This window comes from Conger conger, chromosome 2 (genome assembly GCF_963514075.1).
Source record: "Conger conger chromosome 2, fConCon1.1, whole genome shotgun sequence".
NCBI classification, from domain to species: Eukaryota; Metazoa; Chordata; class Actinopteri; order Anguilliformes; family Congridae; genus Conger; species Conger conger.
This window is the reverse complement of record NC_083761.1, coordinates 88,276,999-88,300,015: the sequence shown is the minus strand read 5'-3', so window position 1 is coordinate 88,300,015 and position 23,017 is coordinate 88,276,999. Positions and strand designations below refer to the sequence as shown.

General features: G+C 47.8%; 1 protein-coding gene across 2 annotated transcripts in view; it reads right to left on the bottom strand.

Annotated features, from left to right (window-relative positions):
* Nucleotides 1-14,664: 14,664 nt before the first annotated feature.
* Nucleotides 14,665-23,017, bottom strand: part of LOC133122725 (deleted in malignant brain tumors 1 protein-like) — a 41,645-nt gene continuing 33,292 nt past the window's right edge. For both annotated transcript variants that reach the window (XM_061232857.1, XM_061232858.1), the window contains 6 exons: nucleotides 22,026-22,340; nucleotides 21,381-21,686; nucleotides 19,534-19,848; nucleotides 18,889-19,194; nucleotides 15,872-15,937; nucleotides 14,665-15,055 (listed from right to left, as the gene is read on the bottom strand). In XM_061232857.1, the coding sequence (XP_061088841.1) occupies nucleotides 15,915-15,937; nucleotides 18,889-19,194; nucleotides 19,534-19,848; nucleotides 21,381-21,686; nucleotides 22,026-22,340 (1,265 nt within the window). In that variant the 3' untranslated portion in view covers nucleotides 14,665-15,055; nucleotides 15,872-15,914. The remainder of the gene's footprint in view (nucleotides 15,056-15,871; nucleotides 15,938-18,888; nucleotides 19,195-19,533; nucleotides 19,849-21,380; nucleotides 21,687-22,025; nucleotides 22,341-23,017) is intronic.

Here is a 23,017-nt window from a genome sequence, read left to right as displayed (position 1 = left end):
TTAAAGTATGATATGTACCCTTTCAAACTGATTAACTGCTAAATTGTGCTAGAATTACACAGTGACCCATATGTAACCGGAGTTTAATAAAAGCAGCCAGCTGGGGGGGGAGGCGTCTCGAACTGTCAAGGATACGGGCAGAGTGAGATATGCCTTTACAGCTGGTTTCTCCGGGACTCTCGATGTTTTATGCCAGAAGTGTATCTATATGCAAGTGACTTATAATCAATATATCCCATGTACGCTGCTTGTTATCAAATCAAATGATGTTATGTTCCTGTGTGTTAGTTTATCACTATTCTTGTAATTTATTATTTTTCATATCCATGTCTGGTGTTCTGTTTATATTCATTAGTCTTAGTGAATCCAGTACGCGTTTTCGTTTCCCCCTTGTTATTGTCCTATTACCCTTTCATGTGTCTCACCTGATGTGAGATTTGTTAGACCGCCCTCACTCCCATGCCCCGCCTAGTTTGTCTCATTCCCCTGTGTATTTATACCTGTCCTTTTCAGTTGCACGCTGCTAGTTCGTCTTGTTTTGTTTTTGTTACTGAGCCCTTTATTCCTTCCCCCAGTTCTAGCCCCCTTGTTCCTGAGCCCTTGTTCCTGAGTCCTTGCCCCTGTTGATTGGATTTCTGGGTTTGACCGCTGCCTGCTTCCCTGGCCTATTCTTTCGTTGTTGTGGATTTCTGTACCTTTGCATTGTTGGACTGACCCCCTGGTTTTTGACCTTGGCCTGTTTTGTGACTACGCTCTGTCTGCCCCATCACCTGTGAGTAAACTTGCCATTTTCCACACCCCTGTGTCTGCTTCTGGTTCCTCTGTCCTCCCTGCCATAACAGAACAAACCAGCCAGCATGGAACCAGCGGACTCCTCCCTCCCCTTGGATATGGCGTACGACACATCTGTCCACTTGGCCCGCATGTGGAGGCTGGAGCAGATCACTGCACAGCTCACAGCGATCCATGCGATCCAGGCCATATCCAACTCGCTTTCCCATCCCTTATCCACTCTCCCACTCCACTCCTGACCCGGCATCCAGAACCACACCAGTTCCAGCTTCCCCTTCGACCTCAGTACCCGTCTGAGGGTTCCGAGCCCCGTCTGCCCGGGGACTGCCCGTCTCCGGGTTCCGAGCCCCGTCTGCCTGAGGACTGCCCGTCTCGGGCCCCTGAGCCGCTTCCGCTCCAGGACCTTTGTCTGGCCCCTTTGCCATGTCTGGCCCAGTCCCAGGCTCTGGCCCCGGCCCATGCGCTGACTCCAGACCCCTCCAGGTCAAGAAGAAAGACACCCCAGGCCCTTGCCCGCCTGAGACCCCATGTTCCCTCCGCCCTTGTTCCTGAATCCTTGCCCTTGTTCCTGAGTCCTTGCCCCTGTTGATTGGATTTCCGGTTTTGACCCCTGCCTGCTTCCCTGGACTATTCTTTCGTTGTTGTGGATTTCTGTACTGTATGTAATTAATCAAATGTTTAGTATGTCTGCATATTTTCAATGAGTACTGCTGCTTAGTTTGTCTTATAAAAGCGAAAGATACAGAGTGACGTGAATGGATGACGTATGTGTTAGAGGGGGGGCATCCAGAGGGGCATCCAGAACTTCTGGATCTGGTAGTTTTCCACTCTGCCAAGAGCAGGTGCGGGGTGAAGTGAGGACGGGGGGAGTCCTGAACTTTGTTCGTAGTTGGCAGAATGCCCTGAACTTTGTACAGAGTTGGCAGAGCATAAGGACCTTTGGCGATTTGCCACCATGACGTTGTGGGAGGAGCTTTGGGAGGAGTTAAGATAAGAACAGTGTGGGTGATTTGCCACAATGAGGTTTGAGGAGGGGTTGTAGGAGAAGTAACTGTGTATAAAATGGGTGTAAAAATGACAGTCAGGGTTCAGTTCTGGAGAACTGATCTGGCTTTACGCACGTGTGCTAATAAAGTCAGATTTTCCTGAAGAACTTGCTGCCGTGGTGTCGTCTTTTCCCTTGTAAAGATGTTTTTCGACAAATTGAAGATTTGGACACGACAGGTACAGAAAGGTTTAGGTGTCAATCGATAATGAAATTATTTGTGGCAATTGTACTGACAATAATGTGAAATAAGGTATTTGTGTATGTAAGAGATACAAACGGGAATCAGGAGGGGCATAAAAGCTCATTCCTTTGTAACATGAGTTTGTAATTGAACTGCCTTGCTTTTACTCGGTATGCTTCATACTGTAATTAAAGACTATTTTTGCTGTTTAAATAAATTTTTGCTAACCTGAATATCGGACTACTTGTTTTACTTCAGGCGGCACGGATGGTGCAGTGGGTGGCACTGCCGCCTCACAGCAAGGAGGTCCTGGGTTCGAATCCCCGTCGGCCGGGGCCTCTCTGTGCGGAGTTTGCATGTTCTCCCCGTGTCTGCGTGGGTTTCCTCCGGGTACTCCGGTTTCCTCCCACAGTCCAAAGACATGCACGTTAGGCTGATTGGAGAGTCTAAATTGCCCGTAGGTATGAGTGTGTGAGTGAATGGTGTGTGTGCCCTGCGATGGACTGGCGACCTGTCCAGGGTGTATTCCTGCCTTTCGCCCAATGTATGCTGGGATAGGCTCCAGCCCCCCTGCGACCCTGATCAGGATAAGCGGGTTCAGATAATGGATGGATGGATGTTTTACTTCACAAAGGACCAAATTCCTACAATGTGGAATAGAGGTGTGTCCCGCTTGAGACGGGTGCGTGGGGGTTGGACCCAAAATGCACGACTCAGAAACAATAGTAATATAAAGACCCCTCAGGGCTTTATTCGGGACGAATCCCAGGGGAGTAGTCAACACAAGCAAAGTCCATACACGTAGATCCAGCCAAACAAAAAGTAAACAAACAAAAAGCACGGTGCCGAGGGAAGAGGCAAACTCGTAGTCGGTAGACGTGCAGGGAGGTCCGGTAGCAGGAGAGCTGTCAGCGAGGCAGATGAACAGACGGACGGCAGGCAGAGGCGTAGTCGTGGACGAAGCGGGAGTCGAAACCATGAAACAATCAGCGAAGCAAAAGTACAAAAACGGTAGGCGAGGACGGAGTCAAAAAACAAATGATGGTCACAAAACAGAAATCAATAAACAATGGTCGGTAACAGGCTTGGATCGTAACGTGTAATCAATAGTGGTAAATGCTCAAGAGTTGCGTGGTAAACAGAGGCAGACAATTTCGCGAAGAACAGTTGCGCGACTGGGCTATAAATGCGGGTGTAGACAGGTGTAGACAATTAGTTAGAGCGTAGCAAGGAAATGGAAAACAGGTGCGATGGATGACAAGTTTAACAAGGAGATTAGTAATCGTTGGTAATAAACCTATCCTGCCCTAGCATTAGTAAATTAGTAAATGACATGCACGAGAAACGTAAGGTAACATGAACACATGATTAGTCTTGTTAGTTTCTACCCAATCCTGATCTAGCGTTAGTCGTTTTAGTAAATAGACAAATGGAAATAATTAGGGAGTGAAAGACAGAAGGAGCGAGAGAGAAAAGGCGGAACGCAAGGTTTGTATGGGGTGAGAGGATACAGGCTTAATACATGAAACGTGGAATGTAGGGTGAATCTTAAGTGAAGCGGGGAGTGACAGTTTAACAGAAGATGGATTGATAATGGTGTGGATCTTAAAGGGGCCAATGAAGCGGGGTTGAAGTTTGTGCGATGTGGCTTGGAGGGGAATGTCCTTAGTGGACAGCCAGACGGAGTCACCTGGTTTGTAGGCTGGTGCTGGTGTGCGGTGGCGATCAGCAAAGCGCCGATTACGATCTGCCGTGCGTAAGAGCGCGGCCTTGGCATCCCTCCAGATCTTAGCACAGCGCTTCATGTGGGTGGCGAGGGAGGGAACAGCAATCTCGGCTTCCTGGTCAGGAAACAGTGGAGGTTGATAGCCAAGAGAGATCTCGAAGGGAGACTTTCCGGTGGCGGCGCAGGGCAGGGTGTTGTGCGCGTACTCAACCCAGGTGAGCATCTTGCTCCAAGAAGCCGGATTCTGGGTTGAGACACAACGAAGGGCGGCTCCCAAATCCTGGTTGGCCCTCTCGGTTTGCCCATTGGACTGGGGGTGATAGCCGGATGAGAGGCTGGCCGTGGCACCGAGGGCCAGACAGAAAGCTTTCCACACTTGAGAGATGAATTGTGGGCCCCGGTCGGATACAATGTCTGAGGGGATTCCGTGGATGCGGAACACTTCCTTAATCAACACGTCCGCAGTCTCTTGGGAGGTGGGTAATCCAGGTAGGGGGATGAAGTGGGCTGCTTTACTAAATCGATCCACCACGGTGAGGATGGTGGTGTTACCTTCGGAAGGAGGAAGTCCGGTAACGAAATCCACCCCAATGTGGCTCCAGGGTCGGCTGGGCACGGGCAGAGGTTGGAGCAGACCAGCAGGGGCTTGGTGGGAGGCCTTGCTTCTGGCACAGGTGGTGCATGCTTTGATGAAGTGTCTGGTGTCGGGGATCATGGTGCTCCACCAGAACTTTCGCTTAAGCACCGCCAAAGTGCAGGTAAAGCCGGGATGGCAGGACAGGGGAGATGAATGAGCCCATTGGAGCACCTTTGTCCGAGCAGCTGATGGGACATAGAGGCGTATTCCTGGGTTGGACCTGGGGTCGGGTTCCTCCCGTAGAGCCCTCTGGATAACAGCCTCAATCTTCCAGGTTACGGATGCGACAGTGCAGGAACCCGGGAGGATGTTCTCAGGTGCCTCACGCTCAGGACAGGTGTCGAATTGTCGGGATAGGGCATCTGGCTTGACGTTCTTAGAACCCGGGCGGTAAGTGAGAGTGAAGTTGAATCTTCCGAAAAACAGCGCCCATCTGGCTTGGCGTGAGTTCAGTCTTTTGGCCGTCTGGAGGTACGCCAAGTTCTTATGGTCGGTCCAGACGATGAAAGACTTCTCGGATCCCTCCAGCCAATGCCTCCACTCCTCTAGTGCCAGTTTGACTGCGAGGAGTTCTCGATTTCCCACGTCATAATTTCTCTCCGCTGGTGAGAGCTTTTTGGAGAAGAAGGCACATGGGTGTAACCGGTTGTCGGAGGCAGAGACTTGTGACAGCACGGCTCCCACCCCAGTGTCAGAGGCATCAGTCTCCACAATAAACTGGCGAGTGGGATCGGGGTGCACCAGGATAGGGGCGGTAGAGAACAGTCTCTTAATTTTTACAAATGCCCCATCTGCTTCGGGGCCCCAACGGAATGGCATGGCAGTGGATGTGAGCTTGGTGAGGGGGGAGACAACTTGGCTGTATGATCTTACGAATCTGCGGTAAAAGTTGGCGAATCCCAAGAAGCGTTGGAGTTGTTTCCGGGTGGAAGGCGTAGGCCAGTCAGTGACCGCTTGAATCTTCTTGGGATCCGCCCTGATCTGTCCCTTCTCCAGAATGAAGCCAAGGAACTCGACAGTGTCGGTGTGGAAGACACACTTCTCCGCCTTGACAAACAATTTGTTCTCCAAAAGTCTCTGGAGAACTTGCCTGACGTGAATCTCATGTTCCTTGGCATTGGTAGAGTAAATTAGAATGTCGTCCAGGTAAACAAATACGTGTCGGCCCAGTAAGTCCCGAAGAACATCATTGACTAGCGCCTGGAACACAGCAGGTGCGTTAGTGAGGCCGAATGGCATGACCAGGTACTCAAAGTATCCAAGGGAGGTATTGAAGGCGGTTTTCCACTCATCACCTTCTCGGATACGAACCAGATGGTAGGCATTGCGTAGGTCTAACTTGGTGAAGATCGTGGCATCGTGTAGAGGGTGAAAGGCAGAGTCCATCAATGGCAGAGGGTATTTGTTTTTTATTGTAATGTTGTTAAGTTCTCTGAAGTCAATACAGGGACGCAATGAGCCATCCTTCTTCTGCACGAAGAAGAATCCGGCGCCCACAGGTGAGGAGGATGGGCGAATCAGTCCATTGGCTAGGCAGTCCCGGATGTATTTCTCCATTGCCTCCCTCTCAGGTCTGGAGACTTTGTATAAACGGCTTGAGGGGAGTGTGGAACCGGGTAGCAGCTCGATGGCGCAGTCGTAGGGTCGATGAGGGGGAAGCGTCTGTGCCTGTGTCTTGGAGAAGACCCTGCCTAGGTCATGGTAAGGGGTGGGCACCTTCTCCAGGGAGGGCTTGGGGACCTGTGGTGGGTTGGGTGCACCCTCTGCTGGTGCAGGAGCGGATCGTAGGCAGGATTGGTGACACTCACGACTCCAGGCTTGAATCTGGCATGAACTCCAGTCAATGGTGGGGTTGTGTCTCTGGAGCCAGGGTAATCCCAAAATGAGCTGGTCGTTAGGGGACCGGATGACACGGAACTGAATCATCTCGTGGTGGTTTCCAGAAATGATCAGCTGAATGGGTTTGGTGATGTGGGTCATGCGGCAGAACGTCTTTCCGTCCAATGACCGAGCATTCTCGGGGTGGGGTAGTGGGAGGGTGGGAATGTCCAATTCCATGGCCATCATTTCGTCAATGAGGTTTGCGTCAGCTCCAGAATCCACCAACGCGTTAACCTGGATTGCTCTGTCGGGAAGCATCAACATGGCCGTAAGCGTGGAGCGATGGTCGTTCCTGGCAGCGCCTTCATATCTGTTGAGCACTTTCACCTCAACAGATGAGGCAGAGTTCTTGGACCGGAGGGTGCACCGAACTTGTCAATAGAAGCAGGAACCGGTTGCTCTCCGACGTGTCCGTTCCTCAGGCGATACTTTCATGCCTGCACGGGAAAGGTCCATGGGTTCGACCCCTTCGGCTAGCTTCTCCTCTGGTCGGGAACTTAACCCTCGCCTGGGGTATGCCTGGGTGGGTGGGACCTGTCTCTCAATCCGGCGTTGTCTGGCACGGTTGTCCAAACGGATGGCAGCACGGACGAGTGGGTCGAACTGAATGATGGGTTCGAGACGTGCCAACTCGTCCTGGAGTGCCTCACTCAGGCTGGCCAGGAACAGGTTAGCCAACGCTGCATCATTCCAGCTGGTGGCTGCCGCGAGAGTACGGAACTCGATAGAATGGTCCGCCGCAGTTCTCCTGCCTTGGCGAAGGGCGATCAGACGTTGGGATGGCTCTTGGTCACTGGAAGCATGCTGGAAAACCTTGCGGATCTCCTCGGCGAACTCCGGGTACCGGGGAGGGAATGAACCCCCGGACCACACAGCTGTCGCCCAGTCCAAGGCTCTCCCCTTCAGTAATCCCATCACGTAGCCGATCCGGCGGTCATCGCTGTTGTAGGTCTGAGGTTGCTGTCTGAACACAAAGTCGCACTGGAGCAGGAACGCCTTGCATCTCTCCGGTTCTCCGCCGAACCTCTCCGGGGGGGGTTGTTGTGGCTCCCGGAATTGCCAGGTTCCCATGGGGTGGGAAGGTAGAGGTGCAGGCGGGTTGGCAGGTTCCTCCAGTGGGTGTGGCTGAACCGCGATGGCGAGTCTCCTCATCTCCGCACACAGCTCACGAATCTCCAGACGAAGTTCGGAGATTCCTTGTGAGTGTTGCTGGACAATGGCGCCTTGTTCCTGGAGTGCGTAGAACATGGCGGTTGAGTCAGCCGGGTCCATGTTGGCGAAATTGTTCTGAGACGGGTGCGTGGGGGTTGGACCCAAAATGCACGACTCAGAAACAATAGTAATATAAAGACCCCTCAGGGCTTTATTCGGGACGAATCCCAGGGGAGTAGTCAACACAAGCAAAGTCCATACACGTAGATCCAGCCAAACAAAAAGTAAACAAACAAAAAGCACGGTGCCGAGGGAAGAGGCAAACTCGTAGTCGGTAGACGTGCAGGGAGGTCCGGTAGCAGGAGAGCTGTCAGCGAGGCAGATGAACAGACGGACGGCAGGCAGAGGCGTAGTCGTGGACGAAGCGGGAGTCGAAACCATGAAACAATCAGCGAAGCAAAAGTACAAAAACGGTAGGCGAGGACGGAGTCAAAAAACAAACGATGGTCACAAAACAGAAATCAATAAACAATGGTCGGTAACAGGCTTGGATCGTAACGTGTAATTAATAGTGGTAAATGCTCAAGAGTTGCGTGGTAAACAGAGGCAGACAATTTCGCGAAGAACAGTTGCGCGACTGGGCTATAAATGCGGGTGTAGACAGGTGTAGACAATTAGTTAGAGCGTAGCAAGCAAATGGAAAACAGGTGCGATGGATGACAAGTTCAACAAGGAGATTAGTAATCGTTAGTAATAAACCAATCCTGCCCTAGCATTAGTAAATTAGTAAATGACATGCACGAGAAACGTAAGGTAACATGAACACATGATTAGTCTTGTTAGTTTCTACCCAATCCTGATCTAGCGTTAGTCGTTTTAGTAAATAGACAAATGGAAATAATTAGGGAGTGAAAGACAGAAGGAGCGAGAGAGAAAAGGCGGAACGCAAGGTTTGCGGAAAGACATGTAAAAGTGTATGCATAAACAACGACCAGTTAACGTAACAATAAACATACATCGAAACATAACACAAAGCGAAACTAAGACGATAATCACTCAACATAACCAGGTAATATAATCGTAACGAAACATAACTAGACATGATGAGAAAATAAATCGTAACAAGAAATAAACTAAACAACATGACGAACCTAGACTAACATAATACATGATAAGACACTACGTGACTAAGACAACATGAATAAACATAAAACATGGCGAGACAGACCTGAAACGTGACACCGCTGCCTGACGTCACAGCAGCAAGTACCAAACAAAACAAAATAAAGGGGAAATGTCAGAATGTGCAATTCCTATCCATAAAACAAGAACTGATACAGCTTATTGGACAAGTGGTTACCCTCCAGGACATTTGGGAAAACAATTATTTGTTAGTGATTATGCACTGCATGTATGTATTTTATAATAATATTTTAAGCTTCACCAAGAACATTAAAAAAAGTGCCTGTTCGAGAGCGAAATACAGTATCTGTAGAGTTTGCCTAGTTTTGCAATGTGCAGTTTTATTCATTACTGGAAGCAAATTATTCCCTCCATGTCTGTTTCTATCTTTTCAGTTCAGCAGTCCATTGTAAAATGAATCAAGACACAAACACACATTTGAGCTATGGTGGTATATTATTTACCTCAGCAGTGGTAACTTTGAAGAATAGTTTTCCTAGCGGCCGTTGCAGATAGCATTACCTATCGTTAGCTAGCAGTGGTGTGACGCTCACCTCCTTATCTTTTCCAGTCGTTCATCCTTCCCAGCTGGGCGATTGAAAAGTTTGTGATGTTGCACACAGTGCAGTGTGCCAGGGTGCCAGCAATGTCCCAATTTACCTTACAAGCTGTCCCATTTTGCCTGAACATGCCATCAGCGTGAGGGAGGCAAAGCATTATGGAAGACGGAGTTCCTTACAAGCAGTCCCATTTTGCCTGAACATGCCATCAGCGTGAGGGAGGCAAAGCATTATGGAAGACGGAGTTTTCGCCGAGACCAGAGAGCAACAATAAATCCCCTTCAAGGCGGGAATTGTAAGGAAATCTGGGATAGGGCAGCCTGTAGCGTAGTGGTTAAGGTAAAGGACTGGGACACGCATGGTCGGTGGTTCTAATCCCAGTGTAGCCACAATAAGATCTGCACAGCTGTTGGGCCCTTGAGCAAGGCCCTTAACCCTGCATTGCTCCAGGGGAGGATTGTCTCCTGCTTAGTCTCATCAACTCTACGTCGCTCTGGATAAGAGCGTCTGCCAAATGCCAATAATGTAATGTAATGGATGTGAAAGCAAAGCAAATACATTACAACGTATATTCAGTAGGTGGCGGTAATACAGTTCTATGTTTTTCACCCGAATAATAATAATAATAATCTGGGTGAGTTCTTCCCCTCCATAATCTTGAGCTGTAGCCAACGCATCTTGTATAATTCGTTTTACAGCTCTGGGCCTACGTTAGTTATGTGTGATGGTGAGTTAAATGTAAATGATGGTGAGTTAAATGTAGATTGAGCTGAATAATTTAACAGCGGCGCTTTGTGGGTTACTTTTCTGCGAAGTGTCCTCATGCGTATCTCGTCCATGTTAGTTGTGAACAAAACCGCGCCATGGCATGCTTCATATTTAACTGCGGTTATGTTCGTTTTATATTCGATGTTGGACTTCAATAGGTCAACAGAACAAGACCAGAAGCTATAACGTTGTGGTTAATCAGGACAGTTGAACTCCGAGATCGCAGCACAACGCCTCCTTTCAGTTATCCTCGCTCTTTTAACATTACGGCGATGCTTGTCTAAATTATTACAATGGTGACGAACTCCAGAGCAACCCTGTTATAATGTGGGACTTCCATCATCAATGCACAATCCTTCAGGGAGCAAGGTCATTCTATTTGCCAAATTCACATTCTCAATTCTTCCACTTATTTTTCTTTCATCTTTTCCTAGCCTCTTCCGATGGGTAGAGCTAGGGGCAAGAGAAGGAGCAAAGAAAAAGAGGAGAAATTATGATATGAGACGATACAGTCTATGGTCTAGTCATATAGTCAGTGATGTACACCACACACACACATCAGTGATAAAAACAGAAGCTGATCTGTGCTCCACACACACTGGGGATCTTATTAAGACGGAGAGCCTAGACTTTACAGAGCTGGGATATGTCACCCATCTGCATTCTGACCAAATGAAAACAGAGACTGAGGTTGGAGGATACCATCAGACAGAACAGATCAGTGACTCGGAGGATTTTAAATCTGATAAAATGACGTGTGAATCCAGTGAAAGTTTAGTGACTGATCACTGCACTGCAGGTCACTCAGATACAGAGCCACTGTGATGGAGGACTCTACTGGTCCCACACTGCAGGTCACTCAGATACAGAGCCACTGTGATGGAGGACTATACTGGTCCCACACTGCAGGTCACTCAGATACAGAGCCACTGTGATGAAGGACTCTACTGGTCCCACACTGCAGGTCACTCAGATACAGAGCCACTGTGATGAAGGACTCTACTGGTCCCACACTGCAGGTCACTCAGATACAGAGCCACTGTGATGGAGGACTCTACTGGTCCCACACTGCAGGTCACTCAGATACAGAGCCACTGTGATGGAGGACTCTACTGGTCCCACACTGCAGGTCACTCAGATACAGAGCCACTGTGATGGAGGACTATACTGGTCCCACACTGCAGGTCACTCAGATACAGATACACTGTGATGGAGGACTGAAAGTTTAGTGAGTGATCTCAGGAACACTGTGATGGATGAAGCTGGTGTTGATCTCAAAGATCAGGTTGAACCGTGGCAATGTGCAGGAGAGACAAACCCAAACTGTGTAAAGGAAGAAATTGATGAAATTTGTATCTTTAAGACAACCATGAGTGAATGTGAAGTGTCTGAATCTGCTGGAAGGGAGAGCATTACTCCCTCCCTGTGGAAATCATATCTGGTGTCAGCTGCACTTAAGTTGGTAAACAAGTTTATGATTCACCACATATCTGTACATCCAGGAACCAGTGGGCCTGATGGAAGGGCCAGTGGCCAGAGCCAGAGGACCTCAATCTGGGACAGCTGCACTGAGGGTGTGTGATTTTCCCCACAGATGCTGCTGCACTGAGGGTGTGTGACTTTCCCCACAGATGCTGCTGCACTGAGGGTGTGTGACTTTCCCCACAGATGCTGCTGCACTGAGGGTGTGTGACTTTCCCCACAGATGCTGTTGCCCTGAGGGTGTGTGACTTTCCCCACAGATGCTGCTGCACTGAGGGTGTGTGACTTTCCCCACAGATGCTGCTGCACTGAGGGTGTGTGACTTTCCCCACAGATGCTGCTGCACTGAGGGTGTGTGACTCTCCCCACAGATGCTGCTGCACTGAGGGTGTGTGACTTTCCCCACAGATGCTGCTGCACTGAGGGTGTGTGACTCTCCCCACAGATGCTGCTGCACTGAGGGTGTGTGACTTTCCCCACAGATGCTGCTGCACTGAGGGTGTGTGACTTTCCCCACAGATGCTGCTGCACTGTGGGTGTGTGACTTTCCCCACAGATGCTGCTGCACTGAGGGTATGTGACTTTCCCCACAGATGCTGACCCAATCTAAGGGACATAACCATCACTGAGGATGTTACCAAAGAATTTATGAATGCCAAAGTATCAGATGTTCCTGTAACATCTGTGCTCAGGCATTGCAATGATGCACTTATTACCCGCCCTCTACTAGGGGTCAGAGGTCAGATAACCTGTAGTGTGTAATAAGAGACATGACAGTTGATGAAGTTGTTTAGTGTTTCAACGGTAGATTTATTTTTAAATCCTTTATATATCAGTTATACACACAAGTGGTATCAAAACATGACACTCGTACCACTTCAGGTAAGTAAATAACCAAATACATAATGATTAACAACGAGACGTAATCCATGCTTTCATTCACTTCCATAAGCCGTAAACTTATTTTAACCAATGTACATTTCCATATGATAGCAAAACTTTAAAAATAACAATGTCTTTTTCACCTTTAATCAGTAGTCACAGTAAGACATATTAATAAACTTTTCTTTTCCAATTTTATGTAGTGACACATTTCAGTATACTATAATTCATAATAATGTGCTTAACTCTCTCCTTTTAGTTTACAGTTATGTATCACGTAACAATAACCATAAATCATACACACACAGGATAATAGCGCATTTAAATCTCTTCAATGTGATTAATGCACTAGTCTGGACCCTTGAGATTGCTGCATACTGCTATTATTATAATGGCATACTCTTAATAAACTAATTACTGACCCTACTGATTATCAACACTCATATTTTGGTTTTTGAGATCTCATTTCAACACACAACACATAGCATTTATTTTAATAACACACATTCATGAACTCAGTGTTCAGTAGCCACTCGCATGGCGACCGCCATTTTATGAACTGTTCAATGCTACGTATTAGATTAGTCTTCCAATTTACTTGTTAACTGAAATGTTAAACCGATTAATTGCACCAATAATGTTATTCCAAACGTAAACCTCATAGGATTCAAATTGAATACTGAAAATACATCACTCAATTTAGAATAACGTTTGTTATCATTCACAATATGTCCCTATATGTGACTAACGTTAACGGTGCATATTAGCGCAGACCAACGTTAGCTATGTGGTTAGCTACTAGTGGCTATCTCTGTCGACGAGGACTGGATAGCGCTTGTTAAAGCACATTTCTTGACACAGTACACAAACCTAATCAACACCTTCATAATAATTAGATGTTAGATATTGTTATCCTTTCAAAATATAATCACTCTGTAGTGTATAATAAGAGACAAGACAGGTGATGAAGCTTATCTACAAAAAATCATCAGACCCTACACCCCTGCCAGACCTCTTCGTTCAGCCTCCACAGGCCGCTTGGCACCTCCCCCTCTCCGAACCTCCACCTCACGCTCACGACTACTGTCTGTTCTGGCTCCATGGTGGTGGAACAAACTCCCCGTTGAGGTCAGAACTGTAGAATCTCTCCTTCAAGCGCAAGCTGAAGACACACCTCTTCAAGCAGCACCTCTCCCTGTCCCTCCCTACCTCCCTGTGAACCTTCATTTTTGTCTCTGTGATGTACTTTGTGTATCGGTATTTTTAGTTGGCTAGGTAAGCAGTGTTTGTATAGTTCACTTTGGTCACTTTTGCTCTGTTTGTTTGTTTATTTGTTCTCAAAAAAAAAAAAAAAAAAAGGCCTTCGTCCTTATCTTTGTTGTACAGGTAGCAGTTGAAATTGTACTTCCCTCTAGGGTCTTTCAGCGAACTTATCCCTGGTTATGGGTATGCACTTTGTTGTACGTCACTCTGGATAAGAGCATCTGCCAAATGCCAATAATGTAAGGTAATGTAATGAAGTTGTTTAGCGTTTCAACGGCAGATTTATTTTAAAATCCATGAAGGAAACGCAGAATGTATTGATCACGAGCAGGAAGGTAGGTTCCTAGTGGTCTGGAAGGTAATTTCCATGGAATAAAAGGTTATTAATAGTTTAGATTCAGTAGCTATGATACTGGAGAATATCAAAAATGAAAAATATAGGGGGTGCTTAATTTTCAATCCTGTGTCTGTGTTCACTTCTGCCCAGTACCTTGCTTGTCTGCCTGTATTTGCCTTTCTAAAAAGTGTTCTGGGTGCTTGTTTACTGTAGGCCTATCTGAAAAGCATGTGGCCAAAAGATACAAGAGGAGACATGTATTATTATTATGATGATGATGATGATGATGATGTACTTCAAGTTAGTGAAAAGTGCTCCCCGTACACTGGCTCACTGTTGTTTAATGAATGACTTTTTGTTTTTGTTTTAACCTTAATTGTTGTCTTTGTGATTTACTTTGTGGATCGGTATTTTTAGTTGGCTAGGTAAGCAGTGTTTGGATAGTTAAGTTTGGTCACTTTTGCTTTGTTGTTTGTTCGTTTATTTGATCGTAAAAAAAATAATAAAAAATAAAAAATTCAAATGATCTTTGTTGTGCTGTAAACACTTGAAATTGTAGTTCCCTCAAGGGTCTTTCAGCGCACTTATCCCTGGTTATGGGTATGCACTTTGTTGTACGTTGCTCTGGATAATAGCGTCTGCCAAATGCCATTAATGTAATGTAATAACCTCAGGCCACATGGGGATCAACGCACCGGGGAGAGGGGGTTCACACACTCATACACACACACACACACACACACACATGCACACAAAAAAAAATCTAAGAGTCCTTGTAATACGTAGCTAGCCAACTAGCTTGTCCTTTATTTTTCTCCGGACCCTTACACTGGAGGCTAACAACAGGATTTGCTTCCAAGAGGGCAACCCCACCCCCAACATATTTTAATTAACAAAAATGTATATTTTACTTTTTATACTCGATATTTGTAGATATTTGGATTCAACATACTGAATTATATAGCCTTTGAGAGAAAAATATAATTGGCAAAAATGCTGTCGGGTTTATATTGAAGTTTATATTGAAAGATATACGCTCAATTAAAATATAATACTTTTTTAGATGAATAGATGGAAGGGAAGTGGGAGATTGAGAGTGAACAGAGACAGGAGACATTTGGAGTCCCATTTAATGAGCAGCACACAGATCAAACACCAGTCTGCCTGTGGAGAGAGAGATGAGGAACGCTTATTGCTATACATTGCTCTTGTGTTGAACATCACTCTGGATATAAGCATCTTCTACAGAAAGTGCAGTGTACTGAAATGCATCTGCTACAGTAAGTGTACTGTAATGCATCTGCTGCAGTAAGTGAGTGCAGTGTACTGAAATGCATCTGCTACAGTAAGTGAATGCAGTGTACTGTAATTCATCTGCTACAGTAAGTGAGTGCAGTGTACTGTAATGTATCTGCTACAGTAAGTGTACTGTAATGCATCTGCTACAGTAAGTGCAGTGTACTGTAATGCACCTGCTACAGTAAGTGTACTGTAATGCATCTGCTACAGTAAGTGTATGCAGTGTACTGTAATGCATCTGCTACAGTCAGTGAATGCAGTGTACCTTAATACATCTGCTACAGTAAGTGAATGCAGTGTACTGTAATGCATCTGCTACAGTAAGTGAATGCAGTGTACCTTAATACATCTGCTGCAGTAAGTGAATGCAGTGTACCTTAATACATCTGCTGCAGTAAGTGAATGCAGTGTACCTTAATGCATCTGCTACAGTAAGTGAATGCAGTGTACTGTAATTCATCTGCTACAGTAAGTGAGTGCAGTGTACTGTAATGTATCTGCTACAGTAAGTGTACTGTAATTAATCTGCTACAGTAAGTGTACTGTAATTAATCTGCTACAGTAAGTGAGTGCAGTGTACTGTAATGCATCTGCTACAGTAAGTGTACTGTAATTAATCTGCTACAGTAAGTGCAGTATACTGTAGTGCACTGTGAACATGTGGGCGTGGCTGACACTCACCTGCAGTGATGGAGTCGCTGCTCTGATGTCACACTTCTCCCCCTCAGGCTCCAGGTGGGGGCGGGACTGTGAAGACGGACAGACTGTGTCACAGCGCTAACTCCTAGCGCAGGGGTGTGTCACAGTGCTACCTCCTAGCGCAGGGGCATGTCACAGTGCTACCTCCTAGCGCAGGGGCGTGTCACAGTGCTAACTCCTAGCCCTGGGGCATGTCACAGTGCTAACTCCTAGCGCAGGGGTGTGTCACAGTGCTAACTCCTAGCCCTGGGGCATGTCACAGTGCTAACTCCTAGTGCAGGGGCGTGTCACAGTGCTAACTCCTAGTGCACGGGCGTGTCACAGTGCTAACTCCTAGCCCTGGGGCATGTCACAGTGCTAACTCCTAGTGCAGGGGCGTGTCACAGTGCTAACTCCTAGTGCAGGGGCGTGTCACAGTGCTAACTCCTAGCGCAGGGGCGTGTCACAGTGCTAACTCCTAGCGCAGGGGCGTGTCACAGTGCTAACTCCTAGCCCAGGGGCGTGTCACAGCGCTAACTCCTAGCGCAGGGGCGTGTCACAGTGCTAACTCCTAGCGCAGGGGTGTGTCACAGTGCTAACTCCTAGCGCAGGGGCGTGTCACAGTGCTAACTCCTAGTGCAGGGGCGTGTCACAGCGCTAACTCCTAGCGCAGGGGCGTGCCACAGTGCTAACTCCTAGTGCAGGGCTGTGCCACAGTGCTAACTCCTAGTGCAGGGGTGTGTCACAGTGCTAACTCCTAGCGCAGGGGCGTGTCACAGTGCTAACTCCTAGTGCAGGGGTGTGTCACAGTGCTAACTCCTAGCTCAGGGGCGTGTCACAGTGCTAACTCCTAGCGCAGGGGCGTGTCACAGTGCTAACTCCTAGTGCAGGGGCATGTCACAGTGCTAACTCCTAGCGCAGGGGCGTGTCACAGTGCTAACTCCTAGTGCAGGGGTGTGTCACAGTGCTAACTCCTAGTGCAGGGGCGTGTCACAGTGCTAACTCCTAGCACAGGGGCGTGTCACAGTGCTAACTCCTAGCGCAGGGGCGTGTCACAGTGCTAACTCCTAGTGCAGGGGCGTGTCACAGTGCTAACTCCTAGCGCAGGGGTGTGTCACAGTGCTAACTCCTAGCGCAGGGGCGTGTCACAGTGCTAACTCCTAGTGCAGGGGCGTGTCACAGTGCTAACTCCTAGCGCAGGGGCGTGTCACAGTGCTAACTCCTAGCACAGGGGCGTGTCACAGTGCTAACTCCTAGCGCAGGGGCGTGTCACAGTGCTAACTCCTAGTGCAGGGGCGTGTCACAGTGCTAACTCCTAGCGCAGGGGTGTGTCACAGTGCTAACTCCTAGCCCTGGTGCGTGCATAGCATCACATCCATAACCAGTAAAATACACATGAAGTGCTGTTCTAAACAAAAAATACAGTCATTGTAATTGCAATTTATTTTTTGGTGATAGACGAGGTATGGGGGGGGGGGATCAGGAGGGAGGACTAAGGTACAGTTTGAACAGGAGTGTTTTTAGTCCTTCTCTCCTTTCCCTTATCAGACACACAGGTCTCTACCCACATCTCCACCTGCCTGAGAGACATCCAGAGCTGGATGGGCAACCATCATCTAAAGCTCAACCCAGGTAAAAACATCAACCCAGGTAAAACATCGCTACGGTGACCCGGGCATGCAGGTTCTTCCTGTACAACATCCGGAGAATCCAACCCTTTCTCACCACCTACTCCACTCAGCTCCTTATCCAAGCAATGGTCCTGTCCTGCCTGGACTATTGCAATTCTCTGCTGGCTGCAGCCCGTCTGGTATTCAGTGTTCCCAGACATTCACGTCACCCCCTTGCTCAGCAACCTCCACTGGCTGCCTGTTATGGCTCACATCAAATGTAAAAAAAACTTTGGTGCTCGCGTACCAGGCAGTTAAGGGATTAGCCCCTGTATATATTCAATCTCTTATCAAGACATAGACACCAGCAAGACCCCTCCGTTCTGCCACTTCGTGCCATCTGGCACCTGCCCCTCGCCACACCTGCACTTCATGCTCACGACAGCTGTCTGTTCTGGCCCCACGGTGGTGGAATGACCTCCCTGTGGATGTCAGAACGGCAGAGTCTCTGACCACTTTCAAACGCAGCCTGAAGACTTATCTCTTCAGGCTACACCTTTCCCTCCTTTCCTCACCACCATGATTAGCCTTGTATATGCCAAAGACTACAATGGCACTTATAAAGTTATAGATAGACATTGTTGTGTTTTGTATTAGCTATTGCTGGAGTCAGGGTATTCTAGCCGCCAACCGTGGTATGCTAGTTTGTAAGTTGATGTATTCGTAAAGGGTTCCGATTGTATCTATATGGTGACGCTAGGACTTGGAAACATACTGTCCTCTCAGTTCCTCTTCACACATGTACCTCATACTTTTCAGGTACAGCACAGAAATAAAAAGGGCCACACCCAGAAGAGGTCCAGAGGAGTTTTGAGAAGAACAAATACAAGTAAACAAGCAAGGTATTGGGCAGAAGTGAACACAGACACAGGCTGCCAGTGTATCAGAGTAATGATTGAGCATGTTTGTCTTCTAATATTAACATGGTTAAAATCCTGCATAGTATGTTTTTAAATAAATATTATACTATGTAAATGTTTGACTTCATGAGAAGTTATGGATGTGATGCTAGTTATGGATGTGATTCTTTAACTTGTCGAAGAACCTATGCACTTGTAAATCGCTTTGGATTAAAAGCGTTTGCCAAATGACAAAAATGTAAAATAATGTAAATGTAATGAGAAGAAAGAACAGTTCCGCCCTGATTAGAGGAAATGAGGATGTTGAGATGGTTCTGACTACGTATCTGGGAGATCATCCAAACTCCACACTTGATTGAACTCACAAACACTGACGTGTAACATTTCACAGTATAATGAGACCTTGTTAAATATAAACTCATATGGCCTATTAAGGGGCTATATTCACCTACCACCACAGAAACTCTCACAGTGCACAGAAGACTCTTACCAGAACACACCAGGCCCACATCGTTTCCATGGGAGCAGGGTTGATTCTGTGAGGGTGCTGTGGGGCAGAAGTTAATCTGAGATTCGTTGCCTCTACACTGAATCTCCTCTGCCCACACCTGGCCCTCGCCCTGGCCGAATGCAGCTGCCCCGCGCAGCTCTTTAGGAGCCCCACAGCCCAGCTCCCTGCACACAACCTGTGCGTCCTGCTGGTCAAAGTCAGCATCACACACCGTGCCCCAGGAGCTCCCATGATGCACCTCTACTCTCCCAGAGCACAGGTCAGTCCCGCCCACCAGCCTGACCCCTGCAGTTCAAGAGAGAATAAAGAGAGAATCATCAGAAATGACCGGCACCTTATTCCAGAGACAACATTCAGCACAGCTGTCTGAACACAGGCCTGCACAGCTATTATACATGGAGTACAGCAGTGTGAGATAAGCCAAGCCATCATGGTATTGCCATCCCATCATGCACCCTGCTCCTGCTGAAGCTAAGCAGGTGTGGGCTTGGTCAGTACTTGGATGGGAGACCTCCTGGGAAACCTAAGTTGCTGCTGGAAGTGTTGTTGGGGGCCAATTGGGGGGAGATCTTCCATCTGGTTCTATTACCCCCAATGTCCCCATCACTGTGCTGGGAGTCCTACCTGAGCAGATCACTCCAGCGTCCTCTCCATGATTACAGAGATGGTTACCCCATCCTCGTGCCTCACACTGCTTCAGTGAGGATTCTGATCCACTGCAGGACACATCATCCATCCATTTTCTCCCAGACCCTGGTCCAAAGTGACCCCCTCTTAGTGCAACGAGAGCATCTCCACAGCCCAGCTGTCTGCACACCACCCTAGCACCTCTCATGTCCCAGTCACGTCCACACACTGTCCCCCACTCTCCCCGATGGTAAACCTCCACTCTCCCAGCACAGGGGCTGCTACCATTCACCAGCCTCACATCCTCCCTGCCTGAGAGAGAGAGAGAGAGAGAGAGAGAGAATTATCATGTTTTAACACTGATGAGAGGTCTTTAATAAAGTTTATCCAGGTGTACAATGGCTGTTTACCCCCAAGTTGTCACTGTGGATTTAAAGGATATGACCCCAGCAGTGTCTGCAGGGACACAGGGACACCACTAGGGTGCGCTCTATCTCCCTTGCTTTGTGCACTGGACACCAGTGATATGAGCTCTGCCAGTGAGGCCTGTCACATGACTGATTAAGCAGATGACACTCCTGTGACAGCGCTCATCTCTCAGGGAGAAGAAGCCCCTACAGACTGCAGGGACATACGTTGGCCACTGGAGTAGCCAACCGTCTCCTCTTGACCCTACCACCTGGTCTTCTATTGGACCCAAGAGTGTATGTGTTCAGTGTGATGGACCATAGAGCGTATGAGTTCAGTGTATTGGACCATAGAGCGTATGAGTTCAGTGTATTGGACCATAGAGTGTATGAGTTCAGTGTATTGGACCAAAGAGTGTATGTGTTCAGTGTGATGGATCATAGAGTGTATGAGTTCAGTGTATTGGACCAAAGAGTGTTTGTGTTCAGTGTAATGGACCATAGAGTGTATGAGTTCAGTGTATTGGACCATAGAGCGTATAAGTTCAGTGTATTGGATCATAAAGCACATGAGTTCAGTGTAATGGACCATAGATCGTAGAACTTCAGTGTATTGGACCAAAGAGCGTATGAGTTCAGTGTATTGGATCATAAAGCACATGAGTTCAGTGCACTGGACTCAGGCTTTTCAGGTACAGCAAAGAAATGAAAAGGGCCACACCCAGAAGAGGTCCAGAGGAGTTTTGAGAAGAACAAATACAAGTAAACAAGGAAGGTATTGGGCAGAAGTGAACCCAGACACAGGCTGCCAGTGAATGATAGTCATGACTGAGCATGTTTGTCTTATACTATTTACATGGTTAAAATCCTGCAGAGTATGTTTAAAAAAAAAATAGTGTATACTATGTACATGTTTGACTTCATGAGAAGTAAGAACAGTTCCGCCTTGAATAGAGGAAATGAGGATGTAGAGATGGTTCTGAGCACTGGGGGCGACATGGCTCAGGCAGTAAGAGCAGTCGTCTGGCAGTCGGAGGATTGCCGGTTCGATCCCCCGCCCGGGCTGTGTTGAAGTGTCCCTGAGCAAGATACCTAACCCCCAAATGCCCCTGAGGAGCTGGTCAGCGCCTTGCATGGCAGCCAATTGCTGTCGGTGTGTGAGTGTGTGTATGAATGGGTGAATGAGAAGCATCAATTGTACAGCGCTTTGGATAAAGGCACTATATAAATGCCAACCGTTTACCGTTTACCATTTACCATTTACGTATCTGGGAGATCATCCAAACCCCACACTTGATTAAACTCACACACACTGACTTGTAACATTTCACAATATAATGAATAAAGACCTTGTTAAATATAAACTCATATGGCCTACGAAGGAGCTATATTTGCCCAGCATCACAGAAACTCTCCCAGTGCACAGAAGATTCTTACCAGAACACACCAGGCCCACATCGTTTCCATGGGAGCAGGGTTGATTCTGTGAGGGTGCTGTGGGGCAGAAGTTAATCTGAGATTCGTTGCCTCTACACTGAATCTCCTCTGCCCACACCTGGCCCTGGCCCTGGCCGAATGCAGCTGCCCCGCGCAGCTCTTTAGGAGCCCCACAGCCCAGCTCCCTGCACACAACCTCTGCGTCCTGCTGGTCAAAGTCAGCATCACACACCGTGCCCCAGGAGCTCCCATGATGCACCTCTACCCTCCCAGAGCACAGGTCAGTCCCGCCCACCAGCCTGACCCCTGCAGTGGAACAGAAAATAAAGAGAGAATCATCAGCAATGACCAGCACCTTATTCCAGAGACAACATTCAGCACAGCTGTCTGAACACAGGACAGCACAGTTATTATACATGGAGTACAGCAGTGTGAGATGAGCCAAGCCATCATGGTATTGTCATACCATCATGCACCCTGCTCCTGCTGAAGCTAATCAGGTGTGGGCTTGGTCAGTACTTGGATGGGAGACCTCCTGGGAAACATAAATTGCTGCTGGAAGTGTTGTTGGTGGGCCAGTTGGGGGGAGATCTTTCCTTTGGTTCAATTACCCCAATGTCCCCATCACTGCACTGGGAGTCCTACCTGAGCAGATCACTCCAGCGTCCTCTCCATGATTACAACCAAGTTTACCCCATCCTGGTGATCCACAGTGCTTCAGTGAGGATTCTGATCCACTGCAGGACACATAAGACATCCATATTGTCCCAGACCCTGGTCCAAAGTGACCCTCTCCTAGTGCATCTACAGCATCTCCACAGCCCAGCTGTCTGCACACCACCCCAGCATCCTTCATGTCCCAGCCACGGTCACACACTGTCCCCCACTCTCCCCGATGGTAAACTTCCACTCTCCCAGCACAAGGGCTGCCACCATTCACCAGCCTCACATCCTCCCTGCCTGAGAGAGAGAGAGAGAGAGAGAGAGAGAGAGATAGAGAGAGAATGATCATGAGACAGAGAGAATGATCATGTTTTAACACTGATGAGAGGTCTTTAATACAGTTTAGCCAGGTGTACAATGGCTGTTTACCCCCAAGTTGTCACTGTGAATTTAAAGGATATGACCCCAGCAGTGTCTGCAGGAACACAGGGACACCACTAGGGTGCGCTCTATCTCCCTTGCTTTGTGCAGTGGACACCAGTGATATGAGCTCTGCCAGTGAGGCCTGTCACATGACTGATTAAGCAGATGACACTCCTGTGACAGCGCTCATCTCTCAGGGAGAAGAAGCCCCTACAGGCTGCAGGGACACACGTTTGCCACTGGAGTAGCCAATCGTCTCCTCTTGACCCAACCACCCGCTCTTCTATTGGACCCTAGAGTGTATGTGTTCAGTGTGATGGATCATAGAGTGTATGAGTTCAGTGTATTGGACCATAGAGCGTATGAGTTCAGTGTATTGGACCATAGAGCGTATGAGTTCAGGGTATTGGACCATAGAGTGTATGAGTTCAGTGTATTGGACCAAAGAGTGTATGTGTTCTGTGTGACGGATCATAGAGTGTATGAGTTCAGTGTATTGGACCAAAGAGTGTTTGTGTTCAGTGTGATGGATCATAGAGTGTATGAGTTCA